Here is a 22,771-nt window from a genome sequence, read left to right as displayed (position 1 = left end):
TGCTAGTTAATTTTAATTATTTGCTTGAGCTTTCATAGAATTTTAAGTTTCAGTTTTCAACTAGTCAACATTTGACACTTTAAATAATAAATGCCAGGAAGCACTGCCTATACATCCGTATTAAAATACATTTACCATCTTCTTCCATTGCCAAGAAAAAAAATATAATATACTTATCAAAATATCAAAACAATATTATTTTTGTCAGAAACACCTTTTCTTGTTTTCTAGGTGATAGGAAAATAATTCAAGAACTTAAAGTAATAATTATTCAGTTCCTGTAATACTAATACTAGTTTCCTTCATTTTTCTTAATAAATTCAACCATACATGTTAAATTTTATTAAATTAATCCTCAGTAGTAAAATTCTAAGATTAACCACAAAGAAGAAAAAAAGACTCTTAACCAAGATGATAATTATGTATTTAATACATCTTGCTTTAAACAGCAATTTCCAAAGTAAACACATCATAGACCTTATAACTTATTAAAGATTTATAGTGCTTACAAAGTTGATTCTAAAAATATACCTTATTTGTTCTAAATGAATAACATTATCTGGAAGACAGAATAATAAATTATAGTAGCATGTTTACCACCACTACAGTTAAGATTGTGTACATATATTCAATATGAAATCAGGATTTTCATACTTTCAGCCTTAAAACATAAGAGCAGATTAAAGTTTGGCATATAACATCTCAGTCTGATAGCGATGGTTTTAAAATAAAAAATGAAAAAATATCTAGTTGACATTACAAAAGCAGCACGCACGCACACACACACACACACAGACACACACACACATATACATTCTCTCCCTCATTCAATCCAACACATACAGACACATACAAACACAAACACACACGCTTCCAGAGTAAGCAGAAGATTTTGCCTTTGTGTATCAGATAAATGCCATCTATTTCAAAAAATATAAAAATTGGAGAAAAATTTAAGAGTATATTTAAATCATACTTCAAAGGCTCCAGCTGTTGGAAAGATATGCATGAAACTATTATTGGGATCTTTAATGTGCACAGTATGCCATCCCAATTCAGTCTTAAATAATACATTCCTGAACTGTTCACTAATGAGCACATGAATACATAGGACACCATGTGCCCATCCACTCCCCAGATGGCAATCCACTGACAATAAATCATATGATGCAGCCCAGCTCAAATGGTTTACTTTATAGAATCCAATAGATTATAGAACCCAAGAGAAGTAGAAATTTCACTTGGACCTGTTTGGGGTTTCTTATACATTCCATGTACAAAAGTAGTAGAATACTACATTGTAATTGACAGTTAATATTACTTAACACTATGGCACTGCAGAAGGTCTTTTTGTATTTCTAAAGCATATTTATTCCAGTTAAATTATTCAGTGGTCCCTACTTTAAATTTCTAGATTTAGACTCAAAACAATTTAATGCTGATAAACTCTCCTGCTTGTCACTTTTCACCTCCAGTAAAATCGGTCAAAACAAAAAATTACTCTGAACTCTCTCTAGTAATTCAGGTTTGCAAATATTCCATGGAAGTTCTTTTTCATCATATATTTAAACACCCAAAGCTCTTCGAGATGACATTAAAATAGAAACTAACCACACATTAGGGCACCCATAACTCACACTGCTGTAATTAGAAAAATAAAAAGGCACAACAGTAAGTGAAAGAGAATATACCAGCTTTCCATTTGCTTTTTTTTTTTGGCTTTCCTCACATTTTATTTCATCAACTTTATAAATTGTTCAAAGCACTCTTATAGTCTGCATGACGGTAATGGAATTATTTTGGCACATTAACACTGTGATACGATATATGGTATACCAAAAAAATTAATTTAAAAATGTCATCTATTAATCAACATGTTTTTTAATATAGCATATATATATTTTACAGTTATTTAAGTCAAATACATAAAGGCTTGTACTTGATTTACAGATGAAGCAATCACAGATTGCAGTAACATATGTATGTGTGTATATATATGTGTATGTATGTGTGTGTGTGTGTGTGTGTATATATACACACACCAATCAACGGAAAAACTGCATCCTGGCAATTTTATAGTCCGAAGTTTTGTTGGTCTATCTATCATTTGCATGCCTTTTTCATCTTGCTTTTCTGTACAAAAGATATATTTCTGCCTTCTTCATTCTTGATGAGATTTTTCTGCAATAACTTTACATTCATACTGTAAAAATTAAAAGGTTAAAAGGTTAACAGAGTAAGTTGATTTTGAATAGCAATTTCCATATAAACTAAAAAGGTATAAATGTAATAGTTTATTAGCATATGCCCACTGTATTCCTCGAAGAATCCGAGAGTTGCACAACTATTAAGATTAAATGACCATTATGATAGGAAAAAAGAAAATTCACATTCTAGAGGCATAGCCAAAAGCAGGAAAAAATGAGATTTCTGCATTACAAGCAAATGACAACAGTATATAATTTAGATCAATCCTACAATATAAAAGGAGGCAAAATATATTTCTTTGTGCGCTCACTAAGGCATACAAGCAAAGGAAACATCACGCACTTAAGGACAGGACTAATATCATAAATTCAGATATTTTTTCAAATAACTTTAAAATTGAAAAGAAAAAATCTACTATATTAGCAAAAGCTTCAAATCAAAACAATAGTTTAGAAATCAGATCAGATCAGATCAGATCAGTCGCTCAGTCGTGTCCGACTCTTTGAGACCCCATGAATCGCAGCACGCCAGGCCTCCCTGTCCATCACCAACTCCCGGAGTTCACTCAGACTCACGTCCATCGAGTCAGTGATGCCATCCAGCCATTTCATCTTCTGTCGTCCCCTTCTCCTACTGAGCCCAATCCCTCCCAGCATCAGAGTCTTTTCCAATGAGTCAACTCTTTGCATGAGGTGGCCAAAGTACTGGAGTTTCAGCTTTAGCATCATTCCTTCAGCTATACAAATGTATACCCATAATTCAAAATAAAGTAAACCAATGGATTTAGGATAACTGGGAGGTTAGGTTACCAAATCTAGCATTGTAAACCACTCAATTCTCTCAGGTGGCTAAAATGGTAAAAGTGACAGCACTTATTCATGAAAGTGCTGTGGCATCTGAATGCTACTCCTTTTGACTTGACATCTATGGCTGGGCTTATCAACAATGTCCTTTTCCTTCTTAATTAAAGTGATCAAACATCTTGATTTGCTGAAATAGTCCTAATTTATATCTACTGTAGCAACATTATTATAAATAGTGCCTCTTCTCACTTTTAAAACTGTCCCTTTTTTATGGAGTAGAACTGTATAGAGGAGTAAAATAATTAATAAAAATTGGAGGATAAATCATCTCACCTATCAGTAACATATTTTAGATTTTCTATCCAGAGGTTCTTTGTATTTTTTAATACACTTGTGATTAAATTCTTCCAAGTGATTTATTCCACTGCCCTTTGGAGAAAATTTATCTTACATCTTGAAAACAGAAAGGTGACTAAATAAGCATGAGCTTACCATTGCCAGTTGTCGACCAATGTTTCCCATTGTTATGCCTCCAGCAAAAAATATACATGGTAACCAAGAACGAACATAGAGAAAATCTGGAGATGTATATCTAGAATAACAGAAAAATTTTTAACAACTCACAAAGGAAGTAAGTACAATGACAGTATTAAGATAATTACAATGGAAATAAGTTACTCTGAAAATTAAAGTGGCTAATGCCAGATTCATTTTGATGTGTGGCAAAACTAATACAATTATGTAAAGTTTAAAAATAAAATAAAATTAAAAAAAAAACTCAATTCTGAATTCACTTATCATTATTTTAGGATAAAAGCACCAAAAACAATACTTACTGATAAACACCATTATAGACTAGCAGTTGAGTGACCAGAGTTGCCAAGAAAGCAATTCCTACTCCAAGGCCAAAACCACTTCTAGATCTATCAAAAGTCCACCACAATCCAATGGATAGTGCAGCCAGTGTGAGAGACAACTGTATGTTGTTATCAAAATCCACTTTCTGAGATCAGTGTTAAAGAGTCATCTTAAAATTTGTAACCAAATAATATCATCTGTTCATTTTTCTAAAATAAGAGATGTTAATGTTGAGACTAGAGTGCATTCAACTTTTTAATACAATGCACAAGACTAGAGAGGATTAAAACTATGATGGCATGATACTTCACTAATAGATCTTACTGATGTGACATGCAATCTCTCCAAAAACTAGCACAGTATATACATTTCCAATTATCAGATCAGACCCATTATTTAAGAAATGCTTTCTTCGCAAAAAATGTAACTGGAAGCTTCAAAATACAAATATTGCTAAAGGCACACACTTTTGCTAAAATGGAAACCACTATTACTTCTCAAACAGGTTTAGAATTGTTTGAGAATCATACAGGAACTTGAAAATAGACGAGTTGACAGCTATTTAACAGGGTACCACAGTCTCTCTATGATTTACTGACAGACACATTTTATAATAATGCAGTTCAGAAACAAGAGTACCAAGGACACACTATCCCTTTCTATTATGTCAACTGTTCTAGTTTTAATTTGTTGAGGAGAAAGCCTTGAAGTGAACATTATCTTCCAACCTGCCAAGCTATTTTGGTTCCTGAGACTTTCTGGTATAGGACAAATGATATTTTATTTCCGTCACCTACTTAAGCATCTATTCACAAATATACAGCCCTTTTCTACTCCAAAATCTCTGGGCAAAATGAAGCTTTATAAATTCAATTTTCTAATTTCTTTGCCAGAGGATTACACTAAAGGAATTAATTTCAAGTATCATTAAAAGGGCATTATCTATATCCCAAAGGCCACATCTTGGCTCTATATTCAGCTCCCCCGAGGAGACTACATATCTTGCCAAACTAACTGGCCATGCTGCAACTACAGAAAAGAGAGAACAAGCTCCAAAAATGCATATAAAACCATTTTCCACTTCCTTTAACACCAAGCTGTATACCACCATCCCCCCTCTCCCACCCAACCAGTGGGTACCCTGAACACCCAGCCTTCTTATGTCTCAGCAGTCAAGGACCACTCAAAATCAGTCCTTGTTTAGGCTTGATTTATAAAGAAACCTATAGTCTATGGGTATGCTTTCTGAAAAAGCTTTCATTCTTTAGAGGCTTTTAAACCTCCGACTCCAAAAAAATGCTTGAGTTCTCTGATTTCTCTATGTAATAAACACTCTTGTAATGAGTGGAGTTCAACATTAACTGGTTCTATCTTTGCTAACTAAATTAACTTTGTCACAAGAGGCAAAGCAAAATAAGGAGACTTCCAGGGAACAGGTAAAAACATCAATCTTAAAAATATTACAATGTGACTTTCTAAAGTCTAAGCAACCTAATATTAAGTCTGTGTTATAAAATTTGTAAACATTTTGGATTTTGCTTAAAGGATGAACAGAACAGGTGAGATGGTTATATTTAAGGATTTCATTTAGCGAGGAAGAAAAGAACCACCAAAGCAAAGAATTTAAAATAGACATGTAAATCTTTTAAATTCCAGAAAAGGTTATTTAAATTTCTCAACTTAAAAAGAACTGAACTGTCTACAATAGAAAGGTCTAATCCAGCAGACAGAGATGAATTTACACACTTGTAGGGCTCCTGGGTCAGAAAAGCAAAGTTCCTAGACGCACCAGGACCTCCAGGGTCTGGACTCGGCTCTGGCACAGCCTTGCAGTATGAATTACTTAGCCAAGTACCGAATCTCTAGAGCTTTCCCTTCTCTTATGTGAATAAAGAAAACATGGAACTAGATTTCTAAGTTTTCCTCCCGATATAATATTCATGAGTCTGTCTTTCTAAAGCCCTCCTAACCACTAGATTTGTTTGTTATAAAATCCTAATTCTCAAAGATTTCACAAAACTAAACATGTTGAGAAACTCTTTTAAGACAAAAAGAAAGGGAAAAACCAAAAATAAGAGCCACTGAGGCATTTTCCAGTGGCTTCACAGATCTCCAAGAACCAGCACAACTGGGAACAGAAAGATAAGATGTGTTTTCAGAATCTAGGACTCGGCTTCTTTCCTTGGTTCCTCTTCTCTAGCTTCTCCCAAACAATCACCTTGACACTTTCTGTTAAGAGACACTGGAATCTCCTTGCCCCATGACACATCCTCTCTTCAGCTAACTGAGCCCAGCACAGAGTTTCAAGAGGAAGCCTCACAGTCTGAGTCACAGGTCTCTTTACTTCCACCTTCTAAGCCGTATCTTCTAGAAAAGGGAAGACTGAACTAGCATTTCCCAGATCCTCTTCTACAGAGGGAAATCAGGGACAGGGGTTCAGGTAGGAGGCAGAGAGGATGACAGGATCAAAACCTTTTGAGGGCAAAAGCTTTTGTTCTTGGGGGCACATCTTTTTCTGGGGAGGGGGTAGAAGGCAGAGGAGAGATGGGAAATAGAGGTTACTTTATCCTTCAAGCCAGAACATTATGAAAACACTCATGAATCAGTAAATTAAAATGTCAGAATCCTTAAAATGATTAAACTTTAAGAATATGTAACTTAGGAAAAAGAAGTTCTTTTTCAACACAGGTCTATATTGGCTACTTCTACTTCTGCCCCTTTTAAGAACATTTATGTGGTTTGTGGGTGTTGATTAACACCAACAAATGACAGTCTTTAAAAAAAGAAACTATATATACATATACATATATTTCAAATTAAAAAAAACAAAAACAACAACAAAAAAAAACTAGTACCTCAAGTCACCACATGTCCTTACCAGCAAATCTTAAATAAAGAAAGAAAAGAAATTCCTTTGAAAATGTACCTGTTTCAATGTTAGAGTTAGCAAAACTAGATGAAGATAATGAAGTAACCTAATTTAAAGAAAAATAGGGAAATTTTTTTTTAATGTACAAAGTTTCTGAGTGATTGAAGTGAAAGGCTGGACCCCACACTGTACTTGCATAGAAGCTTCAACAATGCGGCACGTGTTCTTTTATGACTAAGTGGGTGTATCACAATTCGACAGCAGTGAGGTTGCAAGGGTCTGCTTAACCTTTGGTTTCTCGGAAGCTGCCTTGTTATTACGCATCTCATCACAGCAGAAAGGATACAGCGCTGGCGTGATTTATACCAACAAAGACGGCTACACACCGCATCACACTGGACCATTCTCTTTTAAACTTATGTGGTTCTCCTAGATGCCTGTCAATGCAGGGGTATAATAACCCAATCACAGCTGTGGGAGAGAAAAGCAAAAAATTAAGTCATTTCCAACGGTTAAGCTAAGGGTCACAAAAACCATCATAAGCATTTGAAAGATTCTCTAGAAAAGCTTTTCAACTTACTTAACATTAATCATTGATACTATAAACTTACCTCCCAAAAGAAAAAAAAAAGTGAGGATAACACCACTGAAGACAGTACTGTAAATGATTACAACAGCAGTCTCAATTACAACAGGCAAAACAGTATTTCATTGTACGATTCAGAATTCAACAGACTGGACTAGAGATGAGTCATACCACGTTTCTACTACTAATATCTCTGAGACTTGGAAACCATCAAACCAGTTAGCAGTTAAGTAATGTTCTTTTTAAGCTATATACCTATGCAACATGCCATGAAATGACACAAATCTAAAGAGAAGCTTGAAGTGTAAACACACACAAGCTCATCACACAAGTACTACTAGATGGCTATGGCTATACTGCTATATGGAGGATCCTGTCCCCCCATCTAATGTCTTGTCCTGACAGTTCTTTTCAACCTGGCCCTCTAATGAGACTCTAGATCAGCTTGTCAAAGCAGGGAAACTTGCAACAGAAATCTATCATAAGACTCATTCTGCAGAGGAAAAATGGAGAAAACATGGTATACGGAATCACATGTTTTCAGTAAAAACTGAAATTCACAGTTAAAAAGATCAGAAGAAATCATTTTAGAATATTTCTTCATTTTGCAAAGAACATATTGAAAGCTAACAGTGCAATTAATTATGAGTAATTCAATTTTTAACTTAAATCCTTGTCAAACCTCAACATTTTACTCATTTGGTAGGAGAGGATTTAAAATGCTTAAGTTACTCATTAAAAAAAAATAATAATAATTCAATTTTTAACTTAAATCCTTGTCAAACCTCAACATTTTACTCATTTGGTAGGAGAGGATTTAAAATGCTTAAGTTACTCATTAAAAAAAAAAAAAAAAAGAGTATTTCATGAACCAAAACATTTTTCAACAAGTTATGAATAAAATGTACTTCTACAGACTAAATTTAATAGGAAATATCTGGGCAGCTTTAGTCTGATAATCTTCCTAAAAACAGAATGTTTACGCTGCCATTTGGTAATAAAAACATAACTGTCACACTGGTTGAAAAGTATGCTTAACATGTCCAGTATTTCCTACAATGAATCATGAAATTATGGTACCCAAACCTAAGTAACCAAAGGGTTAGAAGCCCTTGCCTGGGCTGGTACTGGTTAGCTCTAGCTCACAAACAATGCATTCTATCTTCAAAGAAAAATGAAATCAATTAATATAAAAAAATCACAAGCTAGCAGACAAATGGAACAGTATACCAAACAGGCCACACGGCCACCATGCCATCTGGATTTGAGATGTTGCAATGACATATACATTTTCTAATCCACAAAACTGAATGGGCTCTTCCGATTAGGCATTTGCTGAGGATAAATGGTTCACAGACCATCAAGACATTAGCAACACATTTCCGCAATGCAGAGCTCCAACAACTACTAGTAAATTTTAAAGTTTCAAATTATATTCCTATTTAAAAGGTTCTGCTCTAATATCCCGTGAGACTAACTGACAGCATTTCCAAATTTCTACAAAGTTAAAGTGGCAACAAGCATGCCTAACAGCTGAAATATATCTGAATGAATATTACCTATTTTTTTGTTCTCAAGGGGTCATGAAACTAGCAGCTCAATGTGTCGGTCCTTGCTCTTGCTCCCTCTTCCCCTCCTTTGCCTGTTGCTGAGGATATCAACTAAGATCAGGCATTCCAAGTCAATTTTCCTCAGCAGCTGATGCCACAGGTAGAGAATTATCACATAGAGAGTACTGACATGTGTGGGCAAAATATAAATAAGTAAAATTGACTATATTTTTATGCATGTGATGTCAGACTCACAAGTGAGAGACAACTGAGGAGAGAAAGCAAAAACACAAAAAGAAATTTAAACTGCCACGCTGCCAACCTTGGGATTTGCCAATAAAAATCAAATCCATCGAGTCTGCATGGTTCTTGGATGCTCACTGAGAGGGAGAATTCGAGGGAGCTTGTCACTTCCCATTAAATGTCTTTTTTCTTTCCTTTAAATAAAGGCTTGGCAGAGTCTGAGAGCAACATCTACAGTGCAGGAAGGCTGCACTGTTGAGAGCTCAGCAGAAATGTGTCTGGGCTTCTTCTCCTCTTCCTCCAGTTTCTTATTTTAACACGAGAGACTAAAAATCATGCCTGTGTAAAACCATATGCAAACACAGTCCTGCTTAATCAGATGGTTCTCTGCAGCAAAAATCACATTTCTTGAGGTATATTTCAGTTATTTCCCAGTAACTAATTGTAGGCTACCAAGACCAAAAACAAGAGAAGTTTGTAAAACATCAAGTCATTATTTTTCATGGTAATGTGTTTAATGCAGCATTCCACTAAAAGAAAAAGTTAAGTTAAACATTTTTCAAGGAAAGGGAGCTGAACAAGCACAACCATGGAATGAGGTATACTTTCATGAAGAACTATGACAGGCTGAGCAATGTGTTCATCTAACAAGATGAAGCAGAACCCACAATGTGTCTGGTTCTTCATATTTGCTGGGGATTTAAAAAGGGTAAATGAGTAAGACGTGACTCACTCCCAAAGTGACCACAGAAACAATTTGATCAAGTAACGTGTTAGGGGCAGCACTGCTGCTGCTGCTTAGTCGCTTCAGTCGTGTCCAACTCTGTGCGACCCCATAGACGGCAGCCCACCAGGCTCCCCCGTCCCTGGGATTCTCCAGGCAAGAACACTGGAGTCAGTTGCCATTTCCTTCTCCAATGTATAAAAGTGAAAAGTGAAAGTGAAGTCGTGTCTGACTCTTAGCGACCCCATGGACTGCAGCCCACCAGGCTCCTCCATCCATGGGATTTTCTAGGCAAGAGTACTGGAGTGGGGTGCCATTGCCTTCTCTGAGGGGCAGCACTAACAGGGCCCAAAGGTCCCGTCTTTCCTGCCGTATGCCAAGGGGAGGAGGGTGTAAACCTGTTAGGAGAGTAACACAGAAGAGGTGACCCTTAAGGCAGAGTGTTCAGCGGCTGAGTGGTCTGTAAAGGGCTTTCTAATCAAAGGGAAGCATCTGAAGAAAAGCACAGACAACAGAAAATTCCTGGTATCATCTGGAAACTGGTAACTTTAGGCAGAAAGAGTTTTAGAGTCCAGAAATTCTCTGAGAAGGATACAAGCTGGCAGGGGCCATGTGCTAAGTCACATTAGTCGTGTCTAACTCTTTGCAACTCATGGACTGTAGCCTGCCAGTCCATGGGATTCTCCAGGCAAGAATACTGGAGTGGGTTACCATACCCCCTTCTAGGGGATCTTCCCAATCCAGGAATGGAACCCATGTCTCTTATGTCCCTGCATTGGCAGGCAGATTCTGTACCACTAGCGCCACAGGCGGTGGAAAGCCTGTGGAAAGCATACAGGCCATATAAAGAGACTTTTCCCACAGTCACCGGGAAAATAACACCCTCACACTTGTGCCAGATAGAGGGACAAACGTTCTTCCAGTAGTGAGGGGCTAACACAGAACAGGAAAGGAGGGGCTTGGGGGGGCGAGGGAGACAAAATCCAAGGCAGAAAAACAAAATGACTGAAAATTCCAAGCAGAGCGGTTGAGGGCCTAGACCGAGATGAGGCAAGGGAGAGATGGAAAACTTGGAAACCCGATGTGGGCCATGAGAGAGAAAGGAGGAGCCTTGTAAGGCTCTCCAGTAACTGGGTGACTGACTGCATGGGCCAAGAGAAAAGATGTTTGTTTTGCATTTTTAAATCAGATATTCACTTCATAGGCACAGACACAGTCTAGTTACTAATGATTTGTCAGTCAAGTTCTCCAGTTATTTTAGCCACATAATCTTTTTTTCCTATTTTTTCTTCAGAAATACTCCTTTGTAGCTCTCAACCACATTCAAGAGGTTCTTAACTCCAATTCTAACACTCTGTGCAAGTTAAAAAAGTTAACCAACTTGAAATACTGCCCATTATTAAACTGAAAACAGAGAACCAGGAAAAGGAAAATGAGATCCAAAGGAGTTTACCAGGGTTCTCTACTAGCTGCCCCTCCGGAAACACCACTAGTGAATTTCCCAGAATCGAGTTTACATGTACAAAGTGGTGATTTTGGAGATGCTCCAGAAGGTAGCTGCTCAGTCTACAGATATTTACTGGACAGAAAAATCAAAGGATAATTATCAGTTTTTCTGATCTGAGATGATAAGAGCCCAGAGAACTTTGAAAATGCACAGCAACATATATACACAAAAACATATACATACCATATATACACATAAACTGTACACACTGTTTCTCACAGCATTTACCTTTTTTAAACACTTTCCCTAAAATGGGAGCTGGGGTGTGGGGGAGGCAGCAATTACGTAAGAATCTATTTTCCATCTATGGCAGCTTTCACAAACCTGATATCCTTGTCCCTACCTACTAAACACCATGACCTACCCAACACCATCAAGTGTGGACTTAACTGGAATCTCTCCTTTCATTTGCCTGGGCACCTCATGGAATGTACCAGTTTCAGAAGAAACACTTAAGCAAGAAGTGTAAATGTAAATACTCCACAGGAAATGATATGAGGTTAAGCTGGCAACTGGAACAAGCCAGTGGTTGGGAAAAGGTAGGGAAGTAGGAACAGGGTGACTGAAATTTAGCATTAACATTAGAAATTTTCCTTCCTAAATGTGAGTTTGTGGCAAAAATGCCCACATCACAGGGAGAGATGTACCCCCTGCTCCTCCCAGTAAGGGAGGTGCAACGGAACCTCAGTCCGGTTCTCCTGCCCTTTCCCAGAAGGTGCAGCATAGGCCAGTGTACTGTAGGCCACTGTACCTTCAGGCCAGGCACTGAGTCTGCAAGGTTCAAAGAGGCACCCAGAGAGGGGAGGAAGAGTGACTCCCTCTGTGCCTTTCCCCAGCATGTGATGATGTGATGTCATGTGGTCACACCACTCCCTGCTATGGAACCCTGAGCTCACTGATACCCTCTCCTGTTTCTTCATCCCCTCAAAATAGGCACAATGCAAACATCTCATTCCCAAGGTTGCCCTACAAATCCCTGTGATTAAGGGAGAGACCAAAACATTAATAGACACTCAATAAAACAAGGGTTTTCCTCCCCTGCTGCTCCTTTGTCTATTCTGGAAAGACACACTCTTCTAAGTCCTGAAAAGCTTCTACTGTACAGGGACAGCAGCTCTGCTACAGGAGAAAATAAAGAAGTAGAAAAAGTTGTTGGGAAAACTTTTTTCTTCTGAATGTAAATGAAAGAAAGGAAAACACATGAGGACTGGTAGATACTGAATACAACAGAGAATAATAAAATATAATTTATGCTTTTTTCCTTTGTCTATTTGAACTGTCAACTGTTCTCTCAGAGAATAATAGCAGCCCTGGGGAAATGAAGAATCATAACCTTTACAAGTTCTCTTTTAAGGTAAATACTGAAATAGTGAGACATCAGTATATAAACCATGCTGAAACCTTACCACAAAAATGCCTTTCCATCCACACAATGGGATTATGTAAGTGTCCAATAAGTTTCACAATAGCATTTTAAAAATATCTCACACCTAACTCCTCACCCTCGGCCCTCTAGCTCTAGGACATAAATCAAGGAAGATCTACATTATACTGAAAGCTAGTGATATATATTAAGTGTGAGATACCAAACAGACATTCATAAAATAATGAGTTCTCTTCTACCCATGTGGCTTTCTTCTACATCTATTACTTTATTACATAAAGTAGTAGTAATCTATTGGTCTCACTAGAAAAAGCCAAAGAGCTATCCATTATAGAAGTGCAGCATCAATACAGTATTCTGAAATGCTCCACTTTATCCAATATACATTGCCCACAAGAGAGATCTAAACTAATAGAATAATGATTTTAATCAAAGACAATCTGCCTTACTTCTCTTTAAGAATTTATTATTCTGAAAGTATATCTAAAAACAAGATATGAAGAGAAAAAACATACAAAAATCTAAAAGATAACATGAGGCTTTAAATTTGTATAAAATTATAGTCAACCCTTGAACAACATTGAGGCTTAAGGGCACCAACCCTCCGTATAACTGTAAATACGCCTGTAACTTTACAGTTCACCCTCTGTATACACAGTTCTGCACCTGCAGATTCAACCAAGCTCAGACTGTGTGATACACATTTATTTAAAAAAAAAGCAACCCCACACATAACCCTTCACATTTGTGCTGTTCAAGGATCAACTGTCTTCCATTTTTCAAGTTTTCATTTACTTTAAAAACTAGACGATAACATACATCAAAACCTTAAAACCAGTGTCATCAAAATAATTTCAAATAAATTTATATAAGATGGGTTGAAGAAAGAACAAAATTAAGAGGTTAAAAGCCTCATCCTCAAGAGAATCAAGACTGTTGTTAGGACTGAATTTTTCAAGGTCAATATGGGTCAATCACATAGAAATCAGACACAAACGAATAAGAACTCTATGATTCCATTTATACTAAATTCTAGAACAGGTGAAAATAATCCAGATTCAGCCTGAGGCTGGTGGTAGGCTGCAAAAGGGCACAAAAGAATTTAGAGGGTACTAGAAACGTTCTATCGGAGAAGGTAATGGCACCCCACTCCAGTACATTTGCCTGGAAAATCCCATGGATGGAGGAGCCTGGTAGGCTCCAGTCCATGGGGTCGCTAAGAGTCAGACACGACTTCACTTTCACTTTTCACTTTCATGCATTGGAGAAGGAAATGCAACCTGCTCCAGTGTTCTTGCCTGGAGAATCCCAGGGACAGAGGAGCCTGATGGGCTGCTGTCTATAGGGTCGCACAGAGTCGGACACAACTGAAGCGACTTAGAAGCAGAAATGTTCTATAGCTGAACTGTGGGGGTGGTTACATGAATGTATGATTCATCTAAACTCATAAAACTGATCACTTAAAACAGGTCCATTGTACTGTATTTAAACTACAACCCAGTAGTGCTGACTTTTTCAAGTATTTCCCAGATAACAGCCACAGTCATTTATCCTAATGTCTTTCTGCATCACAGAAACAGCCTTCACATACCTGATGCTGTGCCACAGCATGGCGGTACCCACCATGCTGAAGAAAAGATGCTTGCAATCACATCAGGTGGAAAGAGTGTCACATTTCTCTGAATCTGAAGTAAATTTAACACTAATGCAAGAAATACTCCAATAAAAAACAGCACTACTCCTCGAATCATCAAGTTCACACTCCGGCTAGTGACAGATGAGATATATGGACCACGCTTTTTGGGCCCAGGTGACTCGGTCTCTCCTTCTGCCATGGTTTCATAAGTTCAATAAGTCGGCAAAAAAAAAGAAAAGGAACAAGAAAGGGTTTCCCAGCTGAAAAAGCTGATTGTTTGAACCAAAGCAGACTGGCGATTCAACAGTACTGCATCTCGTCCTAAAACAGGACCTACCAGAAATCCTGCAAGAGATAAGAAAAAAGCAATCAATGTATGCCTAATAAATGACTGTAGAGTTTTCCTGATTTCAATACTAGTTCATTTTATAGAACAAATAATGAAATGACAAGTTTACATGCTTATTTAAATAAGTTATTTATGGAATAAGAAGACATAAAAAGCATTTTTATATGCATATTGTAATAAAACATAAAGTGCTAAATTTATATTTACTAGGACAGAACTAGTGACCTTGCTTGCCCCACATCAGTGAAAAAAGCAGCTCAGGCTATCTGAGACACTTTTACTGTTGGAGAAACCACAAGATCAAATCTCCAGGTTTCTGTTGCTTCTACCCAAATCTCCAAGCCCATGTAACTGAAGGGCTTGGAGATTCACATAGAAATTTTTACACTTTACAGAACTTTACAGAAAATCGGCATATTCTGTTAGTGTTTTACTGTTCTCAATCAAATGTGACGTGCTCAAGGAGGACGATCTCCATAGGGGAATAAAATGACTCTTTTAATGTTTAATGCTTAAACATGTGAATTTCTGCACAAAAGTGCCCTATAAAAAACAGACCACCACCCATTCACTAACACGTACATCAAGCATAGAAATCAGACCTGACCCACTGTCCCCAGGTCCAGAGTTGTGAGCCACCCCTGCCGTCACCCAGTCCACCTCTGTTGCAATCATGAGAGCTATTGTGAGAAAGCTGGAGTAGGAAGCGTAAGAAAGGAAGCTAAGAAAACAAAGAATAACCTCTCGGCTAGATTCTAAGGAGTTCGAGGCACAGGGCGTCTGATTCCTAAAACCTAGAACTTTGCAAGTAGTCACTCTAGGTATTCACTCACCATCACTCCCCGCCCTTGCTAAACCAAAGTGGTCTTTCCTTTGTACCCAGAAGTGAGTTTTAAGAACATGCATGCATGCTCAGTCATGTCCAACTTTTTGCAACCCCATGGACTGTAGCCCCACCAGGATCCTCTGTCCATGGGATTTCCCAGGCAAGAAATACAGGAATGGGTTGCCATTTCCTACTCCAGGGGATCTTCCTGACCCAGGGATTGAACCCATGTCTCCAGAGTCTCCTTGTCTGTTTAAAGCAAATAACACTTGAGACTATCTATGGCACAGGTGGTAAAGAACCCACCTGCCAGTGCAGGAGACATAAGAAACACAGGTTCGATCCCTGGGTGGGGAAGATCCCCTGGAGTGAGGGCATGGCAACCCACTCCAGTACTCTTGCCTGGAGAATCCCCATGGACAGAGGAGCTTGGCAGGCTGCAGTCCATAGGGTCGCAAAGAGTTGGACACAACTGAAGCGACCTGGCACACATGAGCTATCCTAAGCATCTGACATACAGTAACTCATTTAATTTGCACAACCCTAACAGCTAAGTGCAATTATGTGCATATTACAGGTGAGGTAAAAAAGCAAAGAAAGGTTGTCACTCAAGTTTCCACCCTTAGTAAGAGGGCAAAATAGAATTCAAATCCATGCAGTCTCTCTGGCTCCAAGACCCTCATTCACACCATGTCCAGCCTCCCAAACTCTTACATACTGCCCTAGGTGTTTTGTTTTGTTTTTTTTCTATAAATACCAAAAAAAAATTTTTTTAATGGGGAAGTACTATATAGATCATTTTCATAACTTACTATTATCCCATCCAACAATGTATCTTGGGCATTGTCACCTCAGTACATAAATGATATTTTCTCTCAATAGTAGTTTATATAAAACTTAAATATGGCACTTCTAATGATGAAAGTGAAAGAAGAGAGTGAAAAAGTTGGCTTAAAGCTCAACATTCAGAAAACTAAGATCATGGCATCTGGTCCCATCAGTTCATGGGAAATAGATGGGGAAACAGTGTCAGACTTTATTTTTTTGGGCTCCAAAACCACTGCAGATGGTGATTGCAGCCATGAAATTAAAAGACGCTTACTCCTTGGAAGGAAAGTTATGACCAACCTAGAGAGCATATTGAAAAGCAGAGACATTACTTTGCCAACAAAGGTCCATCTAGTCAAGGCTATGGTTTTTCCAGTAGTCATGTATGGATGTGAGAGTTGGACTGTGAAGAAAGCTGAGCGCTGAAAAATTGATGCTTTTGAACTGTGGTGTTGGAGAAGACTCTTGACAGTCCCTTGGACTGCAAGGAGATCTAACCAGTCCATTCTAAAGGAGATCAGTCTTGGGTGTTCTTTGGAAGGAATGATGCTAAAGCTGAAACTCCAGTACTTTGGCCACCTCATGTGAAGAGTTGACTCATTGGAAAAGACTCTGATGCTGGGAGGGATTAGGGGCAGGAGAAGGGGACGACAGAGGATGAGATGGCTGGATGGCATCACTGACTCAATGGACGTGAGTCTGGGTGAACTCCGGGAGTTGGTGATAGACAGGGAGGCCTGGCATGCTGCAATTCATGGGATTGCAAAGAGTCGGACATGACTGAGCGACTGAACTGAACTGAGTAGCAACATTATGATGATATGTATATTTGCTTTATGAAATACAAACTTTGTATGTACGTCTTATTCACTATCAAGTTTCATTGTGCCTATGAACCCAGAAAGGTACCTATGTAGCCCATACTGGGAGCTCCACAAATTCACATTTGTTTAATCAAATTGGGTTAGCTCTTTATGAATCAAACTATACTGGGTTAAACAAGTCTTTTAGAAGGTGAACCTAACCAAAATTTAATCATTTAAAATATCTTTCCTCTAAGCTTACAAGTTTCAAACTACCTTACGAATGAATTTTGGAATAAAGCCCATGTGTACACTGTAGGAGGGATGGAGGAGTTTATTTTAAAAATAAACAGTACAAAAAAATGAGAACATCTGTAAGTACTAGGAACTTTCACAGCCTATCAGTTCCATGCAATAAACACTTTTTTTTTAACTGCCTCTACCACACTCAAAGCGTATGCCCAACACCCAGAGGGGGAATTCTATCCTCAACCTCACAAACCTACTTCAGTCTACAGCATCACTGACCTCTATAGCTTAGTTGCCTAGAGAAAACAGTACATATTACAGTTGATTCATGGGAAAATGTCATGTGTTCTGGTGTTCAGTAGCTACAGAATTCACCATCATGATAAAGCACCCATTTATGGAGGGACTACTCTATGCCAGGCACATAGTAACTCTTATCTTCAAAATAATGCTACAGGTAGGTATTATTTTCCACATTTTACATGTGAAGATATAAAGTCAGAGTCTTAGCAACTTTCCTCTGGTTACATGACTGGCAGTATTAGAACTAGAATTGTACCCTACATCTGACTGATGGCAAAACTCCTCCTCTTTCCTATAAACCTTGAGTCCCATTCCAGCCCAACTCCTCAGACTTCTTTTTTGGCACATCTCTTACAGAAGGGGATTTGGTTACTGAAAAGATGGACAGACACTGGAAAACAATCTCAACTGTAAACATTCCAATGACATTCAGTTCAGTTCATTTCAGTCGCTCAGTCGTGTCTGACTCTTTGTGACCCCATGAACTGCAGCACGCCAGGCCTCCCTGTCCATCACCAACTCCCAGAGTTCACCCAAACCCATGTTCATTGTGTCGGTGATGCCATCCAACCATCTCATCCTCTGTCATCCCCTTCTCCTCCTGCCCTCAATCTTTCCCAGCATCAGGGTCTTTTCAAATGAATCAGCTCTCTGCATTAATAATAAAATGACATTATGAATGTCAATTAATATCCAAGTAGAAAGATCATAAGAATAAATGTACAAACACCTTGTGATTTTCTTTAAGAGTACCAGATCAAGGAGTAAAAGATGTATTGAAGAAAAAAATCATATGGCCAACTTCATACAATATTCAACCAACAGTCAACTCTTCATTTCCCAAACTTCAGTAGACACAACAATACTCCCTGCCTTCTGCTATTAAAACAGCTACTAGTGCACAAAGAGTAAATACACATTTTCAGTAACCCAGCTGCTCTAGTAAATCACTTGTTTCTGTCTGAATTTTTCCAAAGGGGAGTTTTATGTCAAATAATATTTTTAAAAGAACAAAATAGCTTCAGTTTTTAAAACCTGTTTCCAGTGTAGGACACCCCATCTCACATCACTCACCAGTTTTTGTCAAAGAGCAGGATAGGACAGGGCAAGACAATTTCTTGTTGTTTGTAACTGCCCTAAGCATTACAAAACATTGAGCAACCCTGGCTCGTGCCCACCAAATGCCAGTGCATGCCCCCTCCCCACTTTGAGATAACTAAAAATGGCCCTACGTATTTCCAACCACCCAAAAACCCACAGGGAAGCAAGGCTCTCCCACCCAGAGCCACTGATTGCTAGACTACTTCCTCATTCTATTTCAAGGCTGCCAGAGACTTTTTACACTGTTTATGTTATTCTGCCGCAGCTGTTTATTCAATCTTTCCTGAAAGTGTTTGTTTATGGTTTCCTACTTCACCCCAAAAGTAGTTTTTTAAAAATAACACAACACTTTTCTGATGTTTATTTGAAAGATTTTTTTAAGCTACTTTTTTAAGACCAAAAAGCTAATTTTGTGACTACATAATAATCCAATAGTATATAATTTCTGGAGACAAAAATAAAAATTAAAATGATTTAGAATCACAGTATCCTAGAATTTAAGAAATGGAAGGGAATTGGGAGTTCATCTACTTCAGGGAGTATGTAAGTCTGATACAAAACAAAAGCAAAGAAGTTGTGCACATAAGCATTCTTCAGAGAAGAGAGTTTGGACATTTTTACATCAAGTTCTCAAAAAAAAACAAAAAAAAATCCATGATCCAAAAGAAGTTAAGGATCAGTGATCTAACAGTTTCCTGGCAAAGTAAATGAAACCCAAAGTGGTTAAGTGAAGTGACAAGATCAAAAATGTATATACTGGATCTTCCCATGACAAACAAGTACAGCGAACTCCTAGAAATGGCCAGACTGACTCATCAAAGGGATAAAACATTCTACACCCCCTACTACACAACAATTAAGTTCCTAAAAAAGCATGTTTTATTATAGTCACTCATTAGGGGAGTAGGTTATTTTAAAGTGAAAGCTCTTGGACTAAGTATCCTTAATATGTTAAAATTCGGTTTTCTGATTATGAATTGATAATATCTTCCTAAAGTGTAATTATATCTTTAAATGTTACTATTACACTAGTGATAAAGTCAATTCTCAAAAAAATTTTTAAACACCTATATTTGAAAAATTTAGGTTACCCAAGATACAATTTTCTGATCAAGAAGTCTCCTGTATAAAAATACCACTTAAAAGATAATATCTCAATAGATCCTCAACAATAATCCTAGTAAGTAGGGAGGTGTTTTTTAATCCTTAACCTTTTTATTTTACAAAATAAAATAGGTTAAGCAAGCCTCTGCGAGTAAAACTGTTGCCAGGTAGTACCTGCACTGGCCCCAAGCACGCTGGCTCCCTTTCCAGAGTGCTTCTTCACCACAATTGCCTTTTCTAAAAACACCATACAAAAACAATTTAGTGCCACACAAGAAATAATTTTTAAAGCCATTCTTTAAGCCAAAAAAAAACCTTTTTTTCCCCAAAAATTGACAAAGAAGAAACTTCCACATAACATGAAACATTCTACCTTAAGCCCCTGACCTACAATTTCTGTACAGTACGTTACTGAACAAAAAGAAAATAGTTCAAATAGTTTGGATAGATCAATAACAAATCATCAAAACTGGGAAATATTACTCCCAGTCTATGGCTGCCAATCAATGGGTTATTATTACCATCAGATAAATAAAACAGGGTTGTAACTGATTCTCCGCTTTGTGAAAGAAAATCAGAGTTTACATTTGCCAGTGAAAAAACTTCCGGGCAAAAGGCATTTGAAAACAAACACACAAACAAAATCTCCTGAAGAACCAATTAAGAATCAACTGTATTTTAACAATTGCAACACCCCCAAAACCAAACAAGAGCATTAGTCTTCAGAGGAAGAGCAGTCACAGAAGTGTTTATTCCCTCAGATTACCTTGTCTCTTCAGGTACTTAGGTCAGAAAGATTACTAAATAATAAAATTAAATTACTACCTCTCACTTTCTTATCCTATGCTCTAGTACTTAGGCATTCTCAGAATAAGCATCACAATTAGGAAAAACACAAATCAATTAAACTCTCCTTTAAAAAAAGCATACAGATGTGATTCATGGGCTACGGACACTAAGAACTTCTAGGAAGAAAAACATGTTAGCCTTGAAGACCCTGCAGCTCATCTTTCCTAGCAACATTAAAATCCAAACACAGAAACTATTAAACAAGCAATATTTGCATCCCATTACTGCTTTTAAATAACAAATCTCAGTCCATAAAAAGGTTACTCCATCGTTTCAGAATAATTTTCTGATAACGATGAAAATAAGCTCTGTCTTTAAATTACTGTATTGCATTTTAAACTTTCCACCAGAGGTAGAAGCAACAGTTGTCAGTCTAAAAAGAATTAACCTCTTTTCCCAAATAAACATACATGATTCATAGCTTGGTCACTTTATATCAGATATGTACTGAGAACTGTAACAAAACACTACTCAACCTAATGTCCAGAGAAAGACTGAAAGGAGGGAACAGGAAGAGTACATGGCTATTAAGGGGGAGAGGGAGGGGGGATATTAATGGGGTCCCACCATTCATTTTCACTCAACTGTTCCCTATCAAGGCCAAATCCCAAAATTAGAAGATACAAGCTGGCCATTGCCAGGCTGCCTTCATTCCTCCTGAACCCAAGACTGGAGGCTGACTTCCCCTGAAACCCTCAGTTCCACTGCAATACTGATCCCTGCCAGTCTCAGTGCCCCAGTTGTCAAGACTATTCATTCCTTCTTGAAGCATTTCCTCAATAACCCTAAAGAATAGTCAGCTCTCCTTGGTATATTTTCCTAGACTATCTAGCTAACGCCACACTTCACTTTTTGCCAGTGCTAACTGGACATGGGTTATTATCACTTAAGTTTTAGCACCCTTTCCCCCTCGTCCCCCATTATACCCACACTGCTTTCCTTTTCTAGACTGCCAATCTTCAGTGACCAAATCTAAAATCTAAAATCTCGGAAACTATCACCAACTGACTTCTACGTCCTGGCAAGAGTTCTCTTTGGCTTTACCTCACACCTACTCCAGAGGTCTCCAATTAAAATCCAAAATGCCAAAGTCCCACTCCTCAGCCCAATATCTACAAACCTTTTGGCTGACTATAAGCGTACTATCAATACAATACCAACCTTTCCAGATCCTTTCCCCTCCTAAGCCTGAGTCTGGTCTCCTTGGCTACAAGCCTACCAAGTCCTGACAGCTCTAAGCTTGACAGCTCGCCAACTCTACCCCTTCATATCTTCGGGGTCGCCCTTCCCGCCGTCCGCCAGCCTTCTTTTCGCCCGGGCACTCTTCCACTGTCCAGGGAGTCTCGGCCTCTCGTAGGCCCTCTCCCTGACCCAGACGTCCCCTTTCCGGATCTCGCCGACCCTCCTCCAGGTAAGCGGAGCCCCTCGCCCTTCAGGCCCCATCTGTGGTCCTGGCTCCTTACACTTGGCAGGAGGGTTCCAGGTTGCAAAAATGCAAGCGGTTCCTTTCCTCGAAGGCACCCCTTTCCTCAGGCTCTTTCCCTCAGCATCAAGTCACTCGCGCTTCCCTAGGGGACCCCAACTCACCCCCGCCTCCGCCATCTTCTGGGACCGGCCCCCGCCCCCCCTCCGCCTCTTCCTCCTCCCCTCCCACAACTCCGCCCGAGCTCCACTGCGCCTGTGCGGCCGACGCTCAGACGCTCAGACGATCGGGGCAGAATAACTTCCGGTTCCCACAGGGGCCAGGTGGAAGGCCGGAGAGCCGGGGCAAAAGAACTTCCGGTCTCCGCGAGAGTAGCGGCACCTGTAGGCGTGGACCGTCGATTTGGAGGCTACCAGATCAGCTGTTGTTTGCTGACCAGGCAGTCGTGGGTTGTGAGGATTGCGCAGACCCTATGGGCGGTGCCAGAGAATCGCGCAGCTACTCACGCAAACCCTTGGCGCGTCCCTCTCTTCGGAGCTGAAATCGGAATTCTGGAGCGCAGATCGCC

The 22,771-nt window shown here is 38.7% G+C and overlaps 1 protein-coding gene across 2 annotated transcripts; it reads right to left on the bottom strand.

The window, feature by feature from the left end:
• Window positions 1-412: 412 nt before the first annotated feature.
• On the bottom strand, window positions 413-22,483 carry INSIG2 (insulin induced gene 2). Of its 2 annotated transcripts, none has more exons than XM_055572874.1 (6): window positions 22,368-22,483; window positions 14,324-14,713; window positions 7,085-7,209; window positions 3,848-4,014; window positions 3,504-3,603; window positions 413-2,203 (listed from the first exon to the last, which is right to left on the bottom strand). In XM_055572874.1, the coding sequence occupies exons 2-6, from the start codon at window positions 14,565-14,567 to the stop codon at window positions 2,162-2,164; spliced, it is 678 nt and encodes a 225-aa protein (XP_055428849.1). In that variant the 5' UTR covers window positions 14,568-14,713; window positions 22,368-22,483; the 3' UTR covers window positions 413-2,161. The 2 variants fall into 2 exon arrangements, with proteins under 2 accessions (XP_055428849.1, XP_055428851.1); XM_055572876.1 differs by having other exon boundaries at window positions 22,244-22,379.
• Between the last annotated feature and the right edge of the window lie 288 nt (window positions 22,484-22,771).

The sequence above is a fragment of the Bubalus kerabau genome, chromosome 3, assembly GCF_029407905.1.
Source record: "Bubalus kerabau isolate K-KA32 ecotype Philippines breed swamp buffalo chromosome 3, PCC_UOA_SB_1v2, whole genome shotgun sequence".
NCBI classification, from domain to species: domain Eukaryota; kingdom Metazoa; phylum Chordata; class Mammalia; order Artiodactyla; family Bovidae; genus Bubalus; species Bubalus kerabau.
The sequence above is the reverse complement of the archived record's forward strand: the minus strand, read 5'-3'. Positions and strand labels throughout refer to the sequence as shown.

Excerpts from the sequence above, each read along its gene's own strand:
- INSIG2 (XM_055572874.1), bottom strand. The coding sequence starts at position 14,567 with ATGGCAGAAGGAGAGACCGAGTCACCTGGGCCCAAAAAGCGTGGTCCA. Across the intron at positions 7,210-14,323 it reads ATGCTGTGGCACAGCATCAG|CTGTGATTGGGTTATTATAC; the intron begins GTATGTGAAGGC and ends TCTCTCCCACAG. Across the intron at positions 3,604-3,847 it reads GTCTATAATGGTGTTTATCA|ATATACATCTCCAGATTTTC; the intron begins GTAAGTATTGTT and ends CTGTTATTCTAG.